Here is a 22,087-nt window from a genome sequence, read left to right as displayed (position 1 = left end):
TATTTCGATACTTATTTCATAAACTAGGTAGGTACCTACTGACGCAATTTGGTTATTTTAATGCTGTTTCCTTTACCTACATGGTTTGATAACGCTAAAGCGTTCGTCTGTCCTCATATCTTAGCGTTAAACAGTTGACTATATTATCTTCTTCCTTTACGCAAAGATCTCTGAAGAACGACTTTACGACCTCGGTGAGTTTTTGAATAAGACCTTTATGAATTTACATGTAAAGATTACAATATTAGAGCTTTAGAAAAATAACCTTTCGTAAGTTACTTGGTGATGAAATGTTTAGATTGTGTAATATGTTATAATGGGCTGTCGTGAACTTTTTTTAGAGAGAGCCTTTTCGTGTGTAGAAATAGGTACCATCAACCAAATAAGTGGTCTATCAATTTCTAAACAAGTTCCTATCAAATGAATATCTCGCTAAAGTCAAACTTTCAAGTTGACAGACACGTCTATTGGCGTTATTGTTTTTTGTCATTCAAACGATTATCAGCTTTAGGGTGGTAGACCACATATTTGGCTGATGGTACTGGGTGGGGCATATAACAGAAGCAAATAATTAAAACCTATATTGTAACTTGTAACGTCAAACTGAACATTAGGTTCTGGACCGACTTTTGTCTAATAAGTATTGTGAATTATTTGAGTTAATGAACATAGGGTGAAACTTTGAACGTGATACAAAATAAGGGTTTCAAACTCAGTTAATGCTCAACGCACTAAATTTAACGCACTAAACTAAAATGATTTCTGTGCTTTGCTTTGCCTAACATCTGGTAGCATGGTTTACGGTTGTGTTGCTCTGAAGATGAGCTCTGGTTGAGTTCGAAACGCGTCAGTGATTGTTTTTTGGTGATACTTAGATGGGTTTGTGTGTGTTCTACAGTGTGGAGTTGGAGGAACTGCATGAACACTCATATCTTGCATATATTTTTTTATTTTTATTTAACTGGATGGCAAACGAGCAAGTGGGTCTCCTGATGGTAAGAGATCACCACCGCCCATAAACATCTGCAACACCAGGGGTATTGGAGATGCGTTGCCAACCTAGAGGCCTAAGATGGGATACCTCAAGTGCCAGTAATTTCACCGGCTGTCTTACTCTCCACGCCGAAACACAACAGTGCAAGCACTGCTGCTTCACGGCAGGATTAGCGAGCAAGATGGTGGTAGCAATCCGGGCGGATCTTGCACAAGGTCCTACCACCTGCAAATAAACTTAGCTATCTAGGTACCTATAAGCTTATTGGTCGCGGCTTGCGGGTGAGCAAGAATTTCTTTTGAGGTTCATTGATATGACCTGATTTAATAAATTAGGTACCTAACGCACTAAATATTTTTTTGAAATTAGTCTGATAAAATTTGCGGTTTCTATACATTGTAGGAATTAAATCGTAGATCATCCCAGCCTATATACGTCCCACTGCAGGGCACAGGCCTCCCCTCAGAATGAGAGGGCTTGGGCCATAGTTCCCACGCGGGCCCAGTGCGGATTGGGAACTTCACACACACCATTGAATTGCTTCGCAGGTTTGTGCAGGTTTCCTCACGATGTTTTCCTTCACCGCAAAGCTCGTGGTAAATTTCAAATGTAACTCCGCACATGAATTTCGAAAAACTCAGAGGTGCGAGCCGGGGTTTGAACCCACGACCCTATGCTTGAGAGGCGATGGGTCAAACCACTAGGCCACCACGGCTTCCTAAATCGTAATAAATCAAATCTAAGGAAATCGTAGATAAATCAGTAATTTCTCATGTGGTGTTTGGTATGAGGCTTTCTACTTAGATTAGATAGAAATACCCTAATCAACACATTCTATTCATCTTTGCCTGCATAATATGCATGTGATTGTACTTGTACAATAATGCAAAAACATCTGACGTTCGGCTTTAGAGATAGAGTCGTATGAGATATTAAATGCGCGCTCTGTTCCTCTACACGCATAAGGACCAATATTCACTAAGTTATATTTGCAAAACGACCAATACGCATAACAAAGAATGGCCAATACGCTGATGGACCAATATTTAAATGGACCAATACGCTAATAGATCAATTACGTAGATGGACCAATACGCATATGGACCAATAAATAAATAAAAATAAATATCATGGGACACTTGACACCAATTGACCTAGTCCCAAACTAAGCAAAGCTTGTACTATGGACACTAGGCAACGGATAAACATACTTATATAGATAAATACATACTTAAATACATATTAGACATCCAAGACCCGAGAACAAACATTCGTATTATTCATACAAATATCTGCACCGGCCGGGATTCGAACCCAGGACCTCAAGCTTCGTAGTCATGTTCTCTAACCACTTAGCCATCCGGTCGTCAACACCAATACATATAGGTAAATGGACCTACGCACATGAACCGGTGAATACGGTCTTGGGTTCTAACCCCGGCTCGTATACCTACCAATTAAGTTATCGGAACATTTGTACGAAATAATGTCACTTAATAATGTTATCTGTCTTGTATTGTCATTTTTGGTTTGTGATGGTGAATAAAAAATTCTATTATTATTATTTTTATTATTAAATGTAATTTATTATTCAGGAGCTTATCTTCGGACCAGAAGCAGGAAACTCGATGACTAACCGTTTTATGAGGACTGTACCTATTTCCACTTCTCGTTGGTCCACCTCCCGATGTATAAATTAATACTCTTTAATTATCACTTACTGCCCTTACCTTACTGGCCACTTCATATTATCTTTCAATGATTCAAATGACACAAGGTGACAATAGGCGGCACGCTGTTATTTGGTAACATATATCTCATTTGGTCCACATGCGTATAGGTCCTAATGCGTATGGGTCCAAATGCGTATGGGCAGTGGCGGATTTATGTTTTTTAGGAGTGTAGGCCACTTTATATCCGCCGCCCTATGTAACTTTCTAAAATAATATTTTTTTGAAATCTGCCGCCCCTGGGCCGCGGCCTATACGGCCTATTTATAAATCCAGGACTGCGTATGGGTCCAAATGCGTATGGGTCCAAATGCGTATTGGTCGTTTTTGACCATTGGTCCTTATTCGTGTAGAGGGCTTTGTTGAGTCAGATATTGGTGCTAGTGACTGTACAGTCGAACTATCGTTTTAATAGCTTGGAAAGTTTTCACGACTAAAGTCGTGGGTTAGTACTTCGTAGTCCCATGGAACCTTTATAATTTCGTAGGTCCGTCCGTCCAACGCACGAACCATATTGATAAAGTAGTAAAATAAAATTTTGTAAAATATTTTTTTTAGGGGAGATCTAAATATTCGTACAAGTGGGACGACTTTTAAGGACCATTTTAAAAATAACCTGATCAGTATTATTATGTATATTTCACCTAGTTCTATTTACTATTTGCTTTAACTATGTACCTACTTTGCTTTAATAAAATCAAAACTTCTTTCTTTATCCTTTAATCATTCCTTAAATTTTAAATGTTATGTCTTAAAGATTTGTCGAAGCCGTGGTGGCCGAGTGGTTTTACCTATGGCCTCTCAAGCAGAGGATCGAGGGTTCAAACCCCGGCTCGCACCTCTGAGTTTTTCTGAATTCATGTGCGACATTACATTTGAAATTTACCACGAGCTTTACGGTGAAGGAAAACATCGTGAGGAAACCTGCACAAACCGGCGAAGCAATTCAGTGGTGTATGTGAAGTTCCCAATCCGCACTGGGCCCTAGTGGGAACTACGGCCCAAGCCCTCTCATTCTGAGAGGAGGCCTGTGCCCAGCAGTGGGACGTATATAGGCTGGGATTGTTATTGTTATTATTTGTTTTTGAACAAAAACAACGTACAAAAGTAATTTAAGCTTACAAGAATGATAGATTGTTACTTAAATTAAATTTTATCATGAAGAGAGGCTCTATTTAACTGTCTCAGTTATTTCTGTACCCAAAGGGCGTCGCGCTGACGAATCGAGACGGCAAACTGGTTTGTTAACTAATATGTTTAACAAATATTTAACTATTTTTTAAATTGTTCTCAAAACTAGAAGACGAATTAAACCAAAGACAAACTTACTTTTTCTCTATTACACTGTGGAACAACAAGTTTTAAAACACGAAACTTTTGACACAAAACTTTCAAAATTGTCACGAAACTTGTCACATTTTAAAAAGTTTTAAGACGTAAACTTTTTTACGGCTCTATTTTTGAAATTAACTTTTTTCGAGCACGCGCGTTTGGGCGTCCTGCGGCAAAGGATGGTACGCACTAACTGCCAAGTAGAGGTGTGTTGCGACTGACTACGCCTATAACCCTAACGTTAAATTGATCGACAGAAATTAGCACGTGTAAAATAAATGGAAGTAGTAATTAAATTAGAATTACAAGTATTGGTAAAATAAAAATAATTGAAACATATATGTATTTTGATTCCTCGAACAATCGTAATTATTATTTTAATTTATAGATATAATATTATGACGAGTAATTAGATTATTTTAGACTAGAAAAGACATCTAAGGTAATGGTACTGCCCAATTAATTATGGCAGCGGTTCCCAACCTTTCCGCAAGGACCACTATGATTTAATTATTATCAGAGAGATCAAAAGGGTTAAAAAAAAGACTAGGACCTAATCGTAAAATTTACATTTCACTAGCTTTTGCCCGCGTCTTTGTTTACTGAGAATTATTGCGAATTATAGCTTTATTGCGGTAATTATGCAACTTTTTGGGATAAAAACTATTCTCTATTATCTTTCCCGAGCAGGGCCGAGTACTATTAGTTATTCTGTGGCAGGGCCTCAAACTATCTCCGTACTAAATTTCCTTTAAATCGGTTCAGCGTTTCAATCATGAAGAGAACAAACAAGTCACAGACAGTAGGTAATACATTTTCGCATTCATGATCTATTAGTAAAGGTTGAAATAATGTGATGAATATAATTAATATTTGCCTAAAGCTTGTGTGTTTTTTTTTGCCACGAATTTTGAACTGATCATACCTACCAAAAAAATACAAAATAACTAGGTACCTATTTAATGTCGATTTTATTTTAATGGATAGAGTATTTAGTTTAAATACACGGTGCGAATAGGAAGCCAAACTAATGTTAAGTCGAAAACAGTTGTCCCCATTCTTGTTTTAGGTGCGTAAAAGTACCTACCTACCTACTGAAGGTATTCTTTACCTACATTACTAAGGATTCTCTGATTAGTGATACACAATTGTAAATATGTAACTTATAATTACACAGTGGATAAACCCTGGATACAATAGGCTAAACTTAGTTATACGTACTATACAGTAGTAGTACGTTTCAAATGGTAATATAAATGGAGTATAGTCTATACTCCATTACCATTTGAAACGGTAAAATTTGCACACGTTTTTATATGAAACAACGAAACTATTAAAATTATTAATAATAATACTTTATTGCATAATAAAAAATAGTACAACAACAAATACTTATTTAGAAACAGATAGGTAACAATATGGTGGTAGGAAACAATTTGCTGTAGGTAGGTACATGTTCACACAACAGTTAACCCTCTAACTCCTAAGCTAAGTACAAACTGGTCTTATAGGAGTTAGTGGCCGACCATACGCAACCATGCACTTAAAGCATCACAAAAACGTGTCTAAATAATGCAAGATCTATAATATCTATATTAATACCGGTAATAAATACATGTAGTGCGATGTAGATATTTTTAGTCCATTTGTGTTCGAAATTCCGACAAACGTGTGTTGTAAGTTGACCGTTAATTCAAACCTTAAATTAAACGGAGTATAGTATAATTATGAATGCGAATATTTCGCACATGAAATAAAAAAATTGTCGTAACTCAAAAATTTGGGGCTTTTGAGTTAAGTTAAAGTAAGTATAAGTATACTGTAGGTGGTAGGACCTTGTGCAAGGTCCGCCCGGATTGCTACCACCATCTTGCTCGCTAATCCTGCCGTAAAGCAGCAGTGCTTGCACTGTTGTGTTTCGGCGTGGAGACTAAGACAGCCGGTGAAATTACTGGCACTTGAGGTATCCCATCTTAGGCCTCTAGGTTGGCAACGCATCTGCAATTCTCTGGTGTTGCAGGTGTCTATGGGCGGTATCTCTTACCATCAGGAGACCTATTTGCTCGTTTGCCATCCAGTCGAATAAAAAAAAAATACTGTCCGTCGTAAGGAAGAGGGGTTCTATTGGTGTTGTCTCTGTTATTAATTTTTATTTCTTTTTGTGCAATGTACGAATTTATGCTTTTGTGTGTGCCCCCTTTTACATATTTGCGATAGATTTTTTTATGTGTGGAATATGGGTCGCATTTTTTTAATTTTGCGCCATTCCTTACCGCCACGATTCGCTGACTCTAATCCTTTGAAGAACTTTTTTGTTTTTATTTTTCCACAGAACGCATCTGTCTTTGAACGTATGTATATCGTGGCAAACGAAACGTCACGTCAACTTGACATTTTCGTTTGACAACTCAGCTCAAGCTCTGTCGCCAGCTGGGTGATTTGTTTGATTACTTTCGAGACCGTTTGCGTTAAACAGATACTAATTAACTATAAAAATGGCATCTGTTGAGGAATTACAGAAGAAAGTGCAGGAATTGGAGGCTAAGCTGGCCGCTGTACAAGTGAACGCGGGCCCCGCGCGGCAGAAGATTGATGTAATGTCATCAGAAGTCGTCGACTCTAACCCTTACAGGTATTTCGCGTTTCCTATAAATAATTACGGTAGAATTGTAATTTGTTCCTTCTTTATTAGTTTTACATTACAGAATTCATTATTTCCCACTGTAAAAATTACCTACTAAAATTGGTTCGAAAATGACGCATTTCTTGGCCTTGCTTGTAAATATGTTTTTGGGTGAATATTCGGGCGCTTGTACTGCTGTCTTGTTGACATTTTTTTATCAGATTTCTTAAGAAATAGATACAATAAACATCAACATGTGTCAACATTCATCAATATGTGTTTGATTCTGATTTTTGTTGTACCTATTTCTTAAGAAATGTGATAAAAAAAGTGTTGAGAACAATGACGGCGGTACAAACGCCCGAATATTCACCCTTTCCAACCATTTTCGAGTAACGTACTCACTACATACATGTAAACTGACACATTAGTCTTCTTACTACTCCTAATTATAAAAATACTTAGTTAAAACAGTAAGTAATCGCAAGCGGTAGTCTATTTTCTGCAAATCGACGTTGATATTTCACCCTATAGTTGGTTTCACCCTATTGCCCTTAGTAGTGCGCTGTACCCATATGTTATGTATAATATAACGGGCTGTTTTCGATAACTTGCTGACTTATCGCTATCTTGCGTGTACCTACATGTTAACTTTAAATGTATTTCATGATGTGCTATAGTTATACAATACTATTTTCATTTACAGTCGTCTAATGGCATTGAAGCGCATGGGTATTGTGGATAACTATGAGAAGATCCGAGAGCTGTCTGTAGCTGTGGTGGGAGTGGGTGGGGTGGGCAGCGTCACTGCCGAGATGCTCACCAGATGTGGGATTGGCAAGGTGTGGTATTCCTTCCGTGTTAATAATAATGTAACATTTATTTCTTTGTCCGTATAGTGGTTCGAGAGCCTGATTATGAGGCTTGAGGTCCCAGTTGTAATCCCAGATTGGAGTTGATATTTAGATAATGTATTTAAGTTTAATGTGTATTTGGGTTTGTTATTCTGTCCCGTCAGCGAGGGGACAAAAGTAGTACAGTTTAATATAAGAAATGTTGTGTCACATTATACTAACATGCTTATTAGATGACCAGTTAGAGAAGGGGCCTAAAACTACTACAAAAATGCATGTTTCGTAGATTTTAATCCTATAAACTTATTTCTATGTCCAGCAGTGGACTGCTGTAGGCTGATGATGATGATGATTATGAAACTTATGGTTTAAAGAGCGACTCAGGAGAATGTAACTATAGCAACGAGTAACAAGTAAAAGTTTATCGACCCATTTATGTAAATAGATATGTTTATCTATTGCTTAATACCTATAGTAAAAGCTTTATTTGAATCGGTACCAATTGTTTTGATATTTTTTGTTATTATTTATTTATTTATTTCATGAATTATAGAATTTTGATGATGTCAATCTTATCTTTTTTTTATTTACTAATCCATAGTTAATATTATAAATGCGAAAGTGTGTGTGTGTTTGTCCGTCTTTCACATCGAAGCGGAGCGACGGATCTATGTGATTTTTGGCGCTACTTTTTATCCCGGGAAAATGCACAGTTCCCGAGCGGGCGAAGCCGCGGGCAAAAGCTTATAAATGTATTGATTAATCATTTCATTAAACACGCATACATATATTTTTTACTCAACTACTTTATACATATAAATATTTACTTTACTGAAGCTAAAAGCGACGCAAGTTTAAAATAACCGCCAAGTGCTAGTTACTTGAATGAATACAAGTACAGTCAACATAAGTACCGTCAGCAGAAAAACTTAAAACCGAAATTTCAATTACAACTTTTTTCTTTGCAGCTAATCCTCTTCGACTATGATAAAGTGGAGTTGGCTAACATGAACCGCCTGTTCTTCCAACCGCACCAAGCCGGGCTCAGTAAGGTGGATGCTGCCGCAGCCACCCTGCAAACCATCAACCCTGATGTGGCTATAGATGCTTACAACTACAACATAACCACTATGGAGAACTTCCAAAAGTTCTGCAATGCAATTAGGTTAGTGTCATAGTAATCCTACTAATATTGTAATATGCGAAAGTTTGTAAGTATATGTGTATGTTTGTTACCCTTCACGCTAAAACGGCTGGATGGATTTGGTTGAAATTTGGTATGAAGATAGCTGGAAATGTAATAACACACACTCATAGGGTACTTTTTATCTTGACATTCCTAACATAACAATTCAATAAATAAAATAAAAAAATGACATATATTGCCATTGCCACACTAAATATATATATATATTTTTTTTATTTGACTGGATGGCAAACGAGCAAGTGGGTCACCTGATGGTAAGAGATCACCACCGCCCATAAACATCTGCAACACCAGGGGTATTGCAGATGCGTTGCCAACCTAGAGGCCTAAGATGGGATACCTCAAGTGCCAGTGCAGTTTATTTATATAAATATATAAATAAGCCGTGGTGGCCTAGTGGTTTGACCTATCGCCTCTTAAGCAGAGGGTCGTGGGTTCAAACCCCGGCTTGCACTTCTGAGTTTTTCGAAATTCATGTGCGGAATTACATTTGAAATTTACCACGAGCTTTGCGGTGAAGGAAAACATCGTGAGGAAACCTGCACAAACCTGCGAAGCAATTCAATGGTGCGTGTGAAGTTCCCAATCCGCACTGGGCCCGCGTGGGAACTATGGCCCAAGCCCTCTTGTTCTGAGAGGAGGCCTGTGCCCAGCAGTGGGACGTGTATAGGCTGAGATGATATAAATAAATACTATGGGACACTTTGACACCAATTGATCTAGTCCCAAACTAAGCAAAGCTTGCACTATGGATACTAAGCAACGGATAAATATACTTATGTAGATAAATGCATACTTAAATACATATTAAACATCAAAGACCCGAGAATAAACATTAAAACACAACATAACAATATGCCATTAAACATTTCTGTTCAGTCTGCATTGTTGGTATTAATGATATTATACGTTAAGACAAACTATTTTCTGATTCTTGATACAGTCAGCAGCAGAAGTGGATGAGCACTTACAGTTACAGTGCTCAAAATGATAAACACATGACTACTGCGAAGATAATTATAAGATTGTTTAGATCGTTTTGAGCGCCACAACCGCTAATCTGCACAATGCTGCTGACTGTATTTTTTTTTCGACCCTGATTCAATTTCCAGTTCCCAGCATATTTTTACCGATATTTCAATGTATTGTACAGTATTATTTAAGTAAAACCATTTATTTTGGTTATGATGCTTTTCAAATCTTTTATTATTATTTATCTGTACCCCAGCACCGGCAGCCTCTCTGGCGGGCGCGTGGACCTTGTCCTCAGCTGCGTGGACAACTTCGAAGCCCGGATGGCCATCAACACGGCCTGCAACGAGCTCAGCCAGAGCTGGTTCGAGAGCGGCGTCAGTGAAAACGCTGTCTCTGGACACATACAGTTCATCGTGCCCGGTGTCACCGCCTGCTTTGCTGTAAGTCATACATATCCCTAACACTAAAGAAGCATATTCGTTGGCTTTGGGACCTGTTAATTTTTTACCAATGTCCTGTTTTACTTACGGACACATGTTAATAAATTTCAAATGGATTGATTCTTGGAACGGATTCAGCAGATTTACTCCCTAAGCCAATGAATTATGTAAATGTCAGAAATGAGGAGATACATAGAAGAGGTTACCGAGATAGCCAAGTGGATTAGCTCGTTGAAATTGCAATGGGTGGGTAGGCCATATAGCACAGAGAACAGTTCGCCGTTGGGGCTGAAGAGTTCGCTGAAGATTGCGGATCGGCGAGCGCAGTATAGGACGTCCATTAACGAGATGGACGGATGACCTGGTTCAATCGTTCACGGCGGATGCAGATGGTCTAAGAGCCGCTAAAGATCGACCTTCACCCATCTGATAACCGGTTTCTCTGCATTAAGAACTACCAGTTGGAATAAAAAAAAAACTGGATATCAAAAGAGAGGGTAGTCAAAAAAAAATGGATTAAAATTAATTTAATTAAATATAGCCGGCCATGAACACTTCGATAGGCAAGCTATCATATGCGTGTTTGTAAATAAATAACATTTAATAAAAACCTAACCAACAAAAAAAACCCCCATCTGTCACTTCAGTGCCTCCGCTAGCTGACGCGGATTACCTGGAACGGATGCCCGTCTAATAAGAAATTGTATGTACAGTGCTAAAAGGCGCGGGCGCGTGCGACGGATTTTAATACGGCGGGTGTCCGGAGTGGGACCTGCACCAAACCACCGCACCGCATTCAAATCGGTCCACCCGTTTAAGAGCTATGGTATGCACAGATAGACACAGACAGACAGACACACAGATAGACACACATAGCGGTCAATCTTTGTAACACCGCACTTTTTGCGACGGGGGTTAAAAATATGTATCATCTGGTTATCAGATGGGTGAAGGTTGATGTTCCACGTCTCCTCTAACCGAATCAACTGGGGTTCTGTGGGGGATGCCTGTGTCTAGCACGGGACGTCCAACAGCTGATATGATGGTGATGATTATATATTAAAGTTAAGAAGAATATGTAGGTGGCAAGGGATCGGCCACATCGCTCAATAAGGTAACCGTTGGGAAGAAAGGTTCTCGAGTGGTGACCAAAGCAAAGGTAGTAAATAGAAGGTAGGTAAGGTAAAAATAAGTTAGCCGTCGCAAGGTAAGGGGATTTTGTTTTATGTTTTTTTTGCATGTTTTTTATGTTTACTGAGAATCAATACAGTACAAATATGCATTATTTAACACCATATAGACAATCAGAGATACTCCTAAATCTTCTTAGTGTAATCGTCAGATGTCTTATTTTATGGGAATTATAATTTATTTATATTAAGAATTATATTAGAGTAGAAATTGGTAGTGCTTTAAAGTATAATATTTAACTTACTTACTAATATTTTTAAGATTTACAAAAAAAACCTCCAAATCGGACACGGATGGAAAACGAGCTACGCCTTGGTGCACATTATCAGAATTTTCTATCAGAAATTCCTGACTGACTGAATTCGATTTTGGTTAGCCAAGAATTGATAATGTGTCCGTCACTCCTTGGCGTTCCGTTTCCCGTATCTGTTCCATCCCTCCTTTTAATTAATGATAATTCCTTATATATATTTCATCATCATCCCAGCCTATATACGTCCCAGTGCTGGGCACAGGCCTCCTCTCAGAACAAGAGGACTTGGGCCATAGTTCCCACGCGGGCCCAGTGCGGATTGGGAACTTCACACGCACCATTGAATTGCTTCGCAGGTTAGTGCAGGTTTTCTCACGATGTTTTCCTTCACCGCAAAGCTCGTGGTAAATTTCAAATGTAATTCCGCAGATGAATTTCGAAAAACTCAGAGGTGCGAGCCGGGGTTTGAACCCACCTTATATATATTTAAAGCTCTATATACATTTCTATCTCATAACAATATAAAACTATAAGTATTATTATTTATCTTTTAGCAGTTTTACCCTTCCTGATCTTTTCCAACCCATTTTTCTAAATTCCGATCCTTACGCATTTCCCTTATCTAATTCCGTTTCCCCGTTTGGCTAAATGCGCCAAGAGCGCGAAGCTATAATTAAAAAAAAAAAAAAAAACGTTAAACCGTTAAAAAACTGTTGGCGAAGACACGATTTTCGAGATACAATAAAATACAATACAAAAATATTCTTTATTGATCACCAAAAGCAGTACAGAGACATTACAAAAATAGAAACATTGAGGTAGACAATAGGCGGTCGTAAAACTACCCACTTTTTTTTAGAAATGATCAACAGCTTTCAAATGGTTTCCGTTTTAAATATTAACAGACATTGACTCGAGCCGAACGGCTGTCGACAACCGACGCTTATTTAAATTATTGACTATGTTTTAATGTTTTAATTTATTGTTTAAAATAAAATAAATTAAGGAAGTGCAATAATTAGTCATTTAGTTGGAACTGACGGCAAAATGAAACGAAGAGGTAAAAAGATTCGCGAGAGCTTCATCATATCCTTCCTAAGATATTACAAACTGCTGCCAGCACTGTGGAATAGAAATCACGATAGCTTCAACGACATTGAAGCTAAAAAGAAAAGTTACATGTTACTTTTGTACAAATATAAGGAAACATTTCCTAGAGCCACTATGCGGCATATGAAGATTGAAATTAAGTGTCGGTGGTCAACATTCCGCTCGTACCAATTAAAGGAGTCTGATCAGGAACGTCCTTGGTTTAAAGAAATCACTTTTATCAACTGCGAAGAAACGGTTAAAGAAGAGTTGAACGTTGAAGAAGAATACAATAAGTTAGCGGCGAAAATCGATAATTTACGGTTAGCGTTAGAATACGAGGAAGCATACGACCCCGAGGACGAACCTTTTGAACAGGTATTCCTTTTTAACACCCTTTAATACCTTGTTTACACAATGCGAATACGATATTTGACTATTTTTAGGGTTCCGTACCCAAAAGACTTTAGACGACCAGATGGCCTAGTGGTTAGAGAACCTGACTACGAAGCTTGAGGTCCCGGGTTCGATTCCCGCGTCGGGACAAATATTTGTATGAAAAATACGAATGTTTGTTCTCGGGTCTTGGGTGTTTAATATGTATTTAAGTATGTGTCTATCTATATAATTATATTTATCCGTTGCTTAGTACCCATAACACAAGCTTTGCTAAGCTTACTTTGGGACTAGGTTAATTGGTGTGAATTGTCTCGTGATATTTATTTATTTAAAAGGAAAAAACGGAAGCCTTATAGGATTACTTTGTTGTCCGTCTGTTTGACTGTCAAGACCCTTTATCTCAGGGACGCGTAGAAGTATCAAGCTGAAATTCATATTAAATACTCAGGTCTACTGTCCCTAGGAGCTGTGAATAAATCAAACTTCTAAGCCAACGCAATCAAAAGATACAGCCGTTTATGCTGTAAATTTTTGACGCTCGCAAGGGAATCAAAACCTACAGGGTACTTCACGTGAACTCAAAATTTTGAAATTTGGTAAAAGCAACGTCTTATAGTACCCATAAAGGAAAAATTGCGAAAAGCATAAATTTTTAGTTACATCACAATAAAAATATTTGTACGGAACCCTCTGTGCGCGAGTCCGTCTCGCACTTGGCCGGTTTTTTATTCATTTCATAAATTAAAGCTTGACAATGCATGTTATCGAACAGAAAATATTTTTTTAAGTTATATTTAAATATAACTGAGTTATGAAAGTTTGAAATTCAAGATTATACAGAGAAAGACTTGCATGTGACGTCACGCTCAAGTAGCGCCATACTTGCTGCATAGAGACTTGCTGCGTTTTAGAAAGAGACAGATATGTAGATTTTTCAAAAAATCGATATAAATATGGTTTATGATATTTACTGAGAAAACAATAATTTTGCTTAAAATCTAAATAAGGGAGGGTAGCATGCGAACACTGTTGACGACATAAGTAGGCACAAAGGCGCCTGTGCGTGGTTAAACTATGGTTTAACTCTACCAACAAACTATATAATAATTGTACGTTTCTATAAGTAAAAAAAAACAAATCCAATCCAATTTTCAACCGATTTAATTTTTCTCTTCGCTAAACATTGTCTGTATATCTATATTTTTGTAATAATACTAGTATACAGTATATTGTAAATTCAAAATTTGTCAAGTACCTATTCTCTCGCCTCGTCTCATCCCATGATAGGGCACAGAATAAGAGGGCTTGGGTCTTAGTTCCCACGCTTGCCCATTGGGAACGTCACACAAAATTGAATTTTCCCCGCCATGTTTTTCTTTGTGGTACAGTCAACGTCATAAATAAGTGATCACTTTTGTACCTTGTCACTTTAACATCATGTTTGAAAAGCCATACGAAATTGTGTAACGACTGAAAGCGACAAGTTACAGAAATGATCACTTATTTATGACGTTGACTGATAAATTTCAAACGTAAATTCGAATCTAAATTATGAGAAAAATATAATGAACTACCGCCAAAAATATTGATCTTTGATCATGAAAATTAGGACTTTGTTTTTATGACTTCCGTAGTCATACAAAGAACCCTTATGGTTTCGCCGTGTCCGTCCGTCTGTTTGTCTGTTTGTTGGTACTTTTGCGGCTTAGATCAACTACTGTTAGTGCTAGAAAGCTGTGATTTTGCATGGAAATGTATATTAACCACGCAGTTACAAAACAAAATTTTGAAATAAATAATATATATTTTGGTGTACCTTCTTTTTATGTAACGTGTTGGATGTTTTTTTTTCTAAACGGTGTGATGTGTAAGTTATCATGGGTAGGCCTTTCAACTCGGGGCTTTGTTGAGTTGCTAACTCCATTTTTAAGGATTTAGAGAAGCTATAAGTTGTTTTTGTACAGACTTCCCATCAGTGCTCGCGTTTCTAAAAAAAAGTTGTGATATTTGTGAATTTTTACAAAATTTTGACAAAGATAACCTTGTTAATCATATACTAATTAAACCGTTAACTTGCAGTATTTCAATAAAAAAATGGTAGAACACAACAAATTTAAAAGAAAAACTATCACAGTAGTTATGGGCGGTGGTGATCTCTTACCATCAGGAGACCCACTTGCTCGTTTGCCATCCAGTCGAATAAAAAAAAAGTAAACAAGCCTGGAGTTCAAATCTATAATTTGGTGGTAATTTTTTTGGAGTCTTTTTGTATTTTTTATTTCAACTCCAAATTTGTTACTTTTACGGGTATCCCGTGAAACCATATCGAAAATACAAACTGAGACATGGACGGTTTAAAAATTTTCACTGCATTGTATTGTATTCAAATGATAAAATGCTCAAGGTCTCACTCAAGTAACCGGTTTTCACCCGACTGCTCGAAAGAGGGTTGTTTTTCGAGCGCATTTATTTGGGTATTGGATATATAATTTTTTTCCTTTTAATTATATATAGGCAGTCAGGTTATTGATTTTTAAATTTAGTTAAATCTGCACCAAAAACCGGTTAAGTGCGAAGACTCGCACAATAAGGGTTCCGTACCGCACGATTGCCATTATTATTTGTTTGTATTATTTCACATAATTTAAGCTCGCCATTTATTTCGTAGGAAAATACATCAGCACTAGTCGATTCTATTCTACAACAGAAGTCGCGTGTAACAAAAGTAGAACCACAACCATGTTCATCAAAAGAACCTTCAACGATTTCAAGAGCACAGCAAGTGTCAGTTGGCACAAGAACTTGGACACAAAAATCAAGTGTACATCAATCAACAACTCGGGCAGCAAAAAATGTGGATACGAAACATAAGCCAGCGTCAACAGTTGGGGTCGGAACAGGACAGCCTGTGATTAAACGTCCGGCAACGCCAGTTATTGAAAAAAGAATTGACTGTAAAGCGCAATCTATTGAGAAAACCTCAGTAGAAAACACACCGATAAGTGGAGGCAATGAGACACCAGTTGTGGAGGAATCTCCGACTGAGAATGCCAAAAGATGTCATCTTGCGTATTATACGTATATGGCATACGTGAAAAATCCTGGAAAGCAAACAAAAACAAGCTTAGCCAGAAAGCTTCAGACAAATCAGTGGAAGCCTGTGACTCCAGTACCATCTACGGCAGCAGAACGAATATATGCACCTACTCCAATAAAAGTGACGGAAGATGGCGATTTGGTAATTCCAAAAGATACTAAGTTATTAGAGCCAACTGACACATCTCAGGATGTTTCAGGGACATCAAGAGATAAAAAACGGTCAAATTACGAGAGAAACAACGATGTAACTCTGACGATAGATGATACGGTACTACAAGATGTTGAATGTGGCGTAGATGAGCAAGGAACTCGAGTTGAGGAAAAACAAGGACAGCGATCGCCGGAAAGGTTAATAGAAGGGATTCCAAATGTCGCCGTAACAGAACAATTTGAAACGCTTAATGAAATACCTCGGACACAGCAAAGTAATGCGTGTAGAAATGTGCTACTGTCAGCAGATACGGTGCAAATGCACAATTCACCAGATATTCTATTTCTTTCAAACGAGGACGGTGTTACTAGAAACATTTTGTCCCAACCACACCATGTGAATTTTGATGTTCTTGACTCATCAAGTGAGAAGCAGAATAGGCCAGGCCGAGAATCATCGAGGAGAACGAAATTATTAAAAACCTTTGGGAAACTTACTGACCCCGACACATATTGCAATATCAACCCTACGACCACCCAGCCTCTGTACCAACAACAGTATTTGGACCCGATCTATCAACCAGCCAACCAACATCACTATGTAATCCCGGTCAGTCATCCCAACCAACCTTACAGTATGAACTCGGCGATCCCTCAACCTTCCGCCGAATCTTGCTATATCAACTCGCTGTTCAATCAACAGTCCTACCAACCGTCTAGTATGAACTCGCCGATCCCTCAACCGTCCTGCCAACCTCTCGATATCAACATGCCGACCCGTCAACCGTCCTACCAACTTCGCAATATTGACACGCCGATTCCTCAACCTTCCTATCAACCTCACAATATTAACACGCCGATTCCTCAACCGTCCTACCAACCTCAAAATATTGACACGCCGATTCCTCAACCTTCCCACCGACCTCACAATATTAACACGCCGATTCCTCAACCGTCCTACCAACCTCAAAATATTAACTCTCCGATCCGTCAACCGTCCTACGAACCTCACAATACTTACACGCCGATCCGTCAACCGTTCTACCAACCTCTCGATATCAATACGCTGATCCGTCCACCAACAATCCAACTTGACAATATCGATCCTACTATCAATCAGCCGTATATTTACTACCAGCAAACCGATCAAGGAATGGCGGATAATGATAGGCGCTGGGGGCAAAAAGTGCTTCATAAGATAAGGCGTTTGAATGGGTGGCAGAAGTTCTTTGCCCAAATCACTATAGATGAAATACTCCGCCAGGCTGAGATGGGGCTGCAGCCTAATCAGGAGGATACTAGAGGTGGGTTTCGGGCCATTTGCTATTGGTGCTAGATAGTAAATATTCGTATTGTATTGTTTCCAAAGGTCGCTGTTAATAGTTGCATTTGTGGAACTCAGATATGGTATGTTGCTACAACGAAAGAGATTTCCACCGGTTCGATTTCAATTTTCTTAGTTAATAATTTCTATATTGGAATCCATAGTAATATATTTTGTCCTAATTGTAAATTCCATAATAACTGGTCATATTAATGTTCTTTTTCCATAATAACTTTTGTCCTAACGTAAATGCTATAATATTGTTTATACTAAAATTGAATATCATAATGCTTATTTGCACTATTTTCTTAAGTACTAATGATCAGTTGTCCTAATAGTCACATATCCTACCTAATACAGGTTACTGGTTGCTATAATCATCTATGAACTAACCTTACATTGTTTATCATAACAATAATCCTACTTATATTGTAAATGCGAAACTTTGTATGTGTATGTTTGTTACTCCTTCACGCTAAAACGGCTGAACGGATTTGGATGAAATTTGGAATGTAGAATGTAGATCCGTTTTGCTTCAGCTAAGTGTAGGTGCTATTCAAAGGCGCAAAATATTGGTAATAAATGAATAACGGTTATGTTACGGATTACGAACAAGACCCAGATCTTTTCTGTAGGAGCCGTAGTTTTAACCAAATCTACTTTTATTGCTGCAAATCGTTTCTGTAGGGGTCACAGCTCTTACATAACCAAATCTACTTTTCTGGCAGCGGTTTGTTTCTGTTGGGGTCGCAGTATGACCTATTTTTCTGGTAGCGCTTCGTTTCTGTAGGAGTCGCAGGACGCCTATTCTCGTATGGCATTTAATATGATGGTTTTCTATATTATCATTTGGGCATCGGAGTTTTCATCGCACGGTAAGACGTTAGCGAGCCATGGAGTCGACATTAGCAATAAAATTAAACTCTTATTCATACTCATTCATTTATTAGTAAGTATTCATTTATTAGTAAAGTAGTATGAAAAGTGATGCGGTAGTTTTGCTCGTGAGTATGTCACGATCCTTTATTTTTGTCGGTTACGTAGCATAACATCTAAAATCAAATGTCATAAGCTTGATACACATACGTCTAGAATGTCGAAAGCCTAAATGAATAACGTTCGTAATCTATAACGTTCGAAATACATACAACACGACTGGTCGAATGAATATAATATCGAAGTACAAAATGAATAATATTATTTGTCATAAACTTGATACACATACGTCTAAAATGTCGAAAGCCGAAATAAATAATATTCGTTATATAGGTATTTACTCGAAATCATTAGCGGGGCTCCGGCGACATCGGGCGTGGGTTGCCTAATGCTGCTGAAAATAATATATGCAAGTGATAAAAATAAACGAGAACATTTTTTATGAAAAGTCGCTACATGAAAAATACGAATAAATAATAATTTAATTTGACTTTATGTATTTTGAATGTTATGCATAGTGAGCTGTATAGATTACAAACGTTATGAATTTATACCGTAGATTTTTTTAATTTATGATAAAAGAAGTTATTATTATCGTACGTTATGCAATTTGACCGTATATATTTTGATCATATGAAAAACGAACTTATGACATTTGGTTTTAAATGTTATGCTACGTAACCATTTTGTCTTTGAGTATACAGTCAGCGTCAAATAGTTCGTGGCACCCAAAGTTCAATCACAAAATAATAGTAATAATTAATAATATCATAATTTTATTTATAATTTGAATCACATAATGCTCACGATTTTTAATCGCGATCGCTCTAAAGGCATTTTAGAGTTAAATAAATGAGTGAGTATGAGTATGAATACGAGTTTCATTTGATTTCTAATGTCGACTAATGAAAACTCTGATTCCTATATAACTCTCAAGTTTTATGTCTACAATATTAGTACAAAACATGTTAGGGATATAGGTAGAGCATTAGGTTATGTAATATTATGGATTATGATCATAAGGACGTAATAACATTATGCCAAATGAATGATATATCAAAAGTGTTTATGGCAAAAGTGGTATGGCATTTGATTTTAGGACAAACGATATTGTGCATTACGAAGGAGACCCAATTTAGTAACTATTATACTGCTCTTACTTTAAATTCGCATTGGACTTTTGCCCCCCTCTAACGATAACTTAAGGGGTGTCATTGTAAACTGGATCATGGTTATCGGTATTGCATATAATCCTAGTTATCTGGATAAATAAATTTTATTACTATTATTATAATTAAGATTGGTTTTTTGGAATCTTTTTGTACTTTTTATTTCAATTCCAAATTTTTACTTTTACGGTCATCCCGTAAAACCTAAATTGAGGGCTACGGCATAGATGTCGCTAGCGTCGCTGCTTAAGTGACTAAGTAAGAAACAAAAACAAGCTGAGATATGAGGTGCATAGGAAAATTCGTGTCGGTACCGTTGACCATCAGTGGTGTAGCGGTATAGCACGCGGTACGGATTACCGAGGACCTGGGTTCGATTCCCAGTGATGGTCTTATTTTTCTTGTGCATCTATATTTCAGTTTGTATTTTCAATTATTATAATTACTCGTAGAGAGAGACGGAAAAGTTAGACACTGGAAATCCAAAACAAAATAACCAAACCCAGCCGCGTTTGGGCCTGTTAGAATCGTCTTAGGGCATATACTTTGACTAGGAATGGTATCCAGGTACAACAAGTATTTGCATAAAACTTTATGACATCACGTTTTACATTTTGTGAGTTTTTCTATTGGTTTTTACAGTGCGCTCCCCCCCTGGTAGTGGCGTCTAAGATCGACGAACGCACGCTGAAGCGGGAAGGCGTGTGCGCTGCCAGCCTGCCCACCACTATGGGCATCGTCGCAGGTTTCCTTGGTAAGTTTGTTGCTTAGTGTACTGAAACAAAGCTTCGTTTATGCAAGATATGCGTGTGTACAGTGTAAGATAAGAACACAAATCACACAGATCCATCTATCGCCACCGCACTACACTGACGCGTTTCAAACTCAAACAGAGCTCATGTTCGGAGCAACACAACCGTTCACCATGCTACCAGATGTTAGCATACCAGCAAAGCAGAGCAGAGCTAGTTAATCCGCCGTTTTGTCACCAAATTAGTTTTAAATATTATTGATTATAAATATGTATGTTAGTCTGTAAGGTATTTATTGTATGGGCCAAGTTGCCCGAAATAAATGAATTTATTATTGTTGTTATTATTAATAATTGTTTAAAAATATTGTCTTTATCGGTGAAAATAATTATAATTATTAATGTATAGTAGAATCTGGTTATAACGACGGCCAAGGGATCGTTGATATTACGTCGTACTAACCGGACGACGTACCAAACGTACGGATGTACTTTCATGGTGGCTAATATTAAAACCAAACATATGCCTACTATACTTACGTCGCTAAAAACGGTTGCTTGTTAAATGCGAAGTCATACTAAACGAACAAAACTGTATTACATACATACACTCGAAAAACATAACCCTCCTTCGGGAAGTCGGGCAAAAATTTTTTTTAAGTACAAGCTTTTATTTAGTTTCACCTGTCCCATTGTCTGTCTGTAATCAAATCTTGCAAGTTAAATTCGACCAACTTCCAGTGGTTGGATTGACTTGAAATTTGGCATACTTATGTAAATTGCGTTACAATACAATAATCTGGTAGTGACATCCTGGTAGTCCAGCCAGGAACGTCTCCACAGGACGGAACTCTGCAACGGTTAATGGCACCGACTTGAAATTTGGTATGCAAATGTAGTTTGGGTGACAATACAAGTACAGTCAACAAAAAGTACAGTCAGCAAAAAAAAGCTTGGATTAAAAATGAAATTTTTACCAAATTTTTTTTTAACGAATACATATTTGTTTCAGTTCAAAACACGCTGAAGTATCTGTTAGGGTTCGGGACTGTCACACATTACCTCGGCTACAGCGCGTTGACTGATTTCTTCCCCACAATGAGTCTAAAGGTACGTAATAGTACATTGTGTCTTAAGGGCGGTAAATAAGGAATTACGAACGAGAGTCTATTAGAAGCCCGAAGTCGGTGGTTTGCAGGTGGTAGGACCTTGTGCAAAGTCCGCCCGAATTGCTACCACCATCTTTCTCGCTAATCCTGCCGTGAAGCAGCAGTGCTTGCACTGTTGTGTTTCGGCGTGGAGAGTAAGACAGCCGGTGAATTTACTGGCACTTGAGGTATCCCATCTTAGGCCTCTAGGTTGGCAACGCATCTGCAATACCCCTGGTGTTGCAGATGTTTATGGGCGGTGATCTCTTACCGTCAGGAGACCCACTTGCTCGTTTGCCATCCAGTCAAATAAATAAAATAAATAAATAATAGAAACCGAGCCGTAGCAAAGAAACTTTTTTTTTGATAACTGTTTCTCGAAACTGTTACTTGTGAAAAAATAAGTAACGACCCGTCTTATCA

At 37.8% G+C, this 22,087-nt stretch overlaps 2 protein-coding genes across 2 annotated transcripts in view; one reads left to right on the top strand and one right to left on the bottom strand.

The window, feature by feature from the left end:
* LOC141438249 (salivary peroxidase/catechol oxidase-like) overlaps positions 1-4,270 on the bottom strand; it is a 42,169-nt gene extending 37,899 nt beyond the window's left edge. Inside the window, exon 1 of the mRNA XM_074102045.1 lies at positions 4,054-4,270. The gene's annotated coding sequence lies outside the window, so the exon portion shown is untranslated. The remainder of the gene's footprint in view (positions 1-4,053) is intronic.
* A 1,894-nt stretch (positions 4,271-6,164) lies between these two features.
* Positions 6,165-21,626, top strand: LOC141438220 (ubiquitin-like modifier-activating enzyme 5; the record flags this gene model as incomplete). The annotated part of the gene is given in 6 exon segments (XM_074102012.1): positions 6,165-6,688; positions 7,386-7,521; positions 8,502-8,698; positions 9,969-10,155; positions 20,408-20,519; positions 21,529-21,626. Coding segments are annotated over 6 exon segments (867 nt in total), but the record flags the coding sequence as incomplete, so codon positions are not given.
* Positions 21,627-22,087: the final 461 nt, after the last annotated feature.

Source organism: Choristoneura fumiferana, chromosome 18 (assembly GCF_025370935.1).
Source record: "Choristoneura fumiferana chromosome 18, NRCan_CFum_1, whole genome shotgun sequence".
In the NCBI taxonomy this organism is placed as follows: domain Eukaryota; kingdom Metazoa; phylum Arthropoda; class Insecta; order Lepidoptera; family Tortricidae; genus Choristoneura; species Choristoneura fumiferana.
Note: the sequence above shows the minus strand (reverse complement) of the source record. Positions and strands in the feature narration are given on the sequence as shown.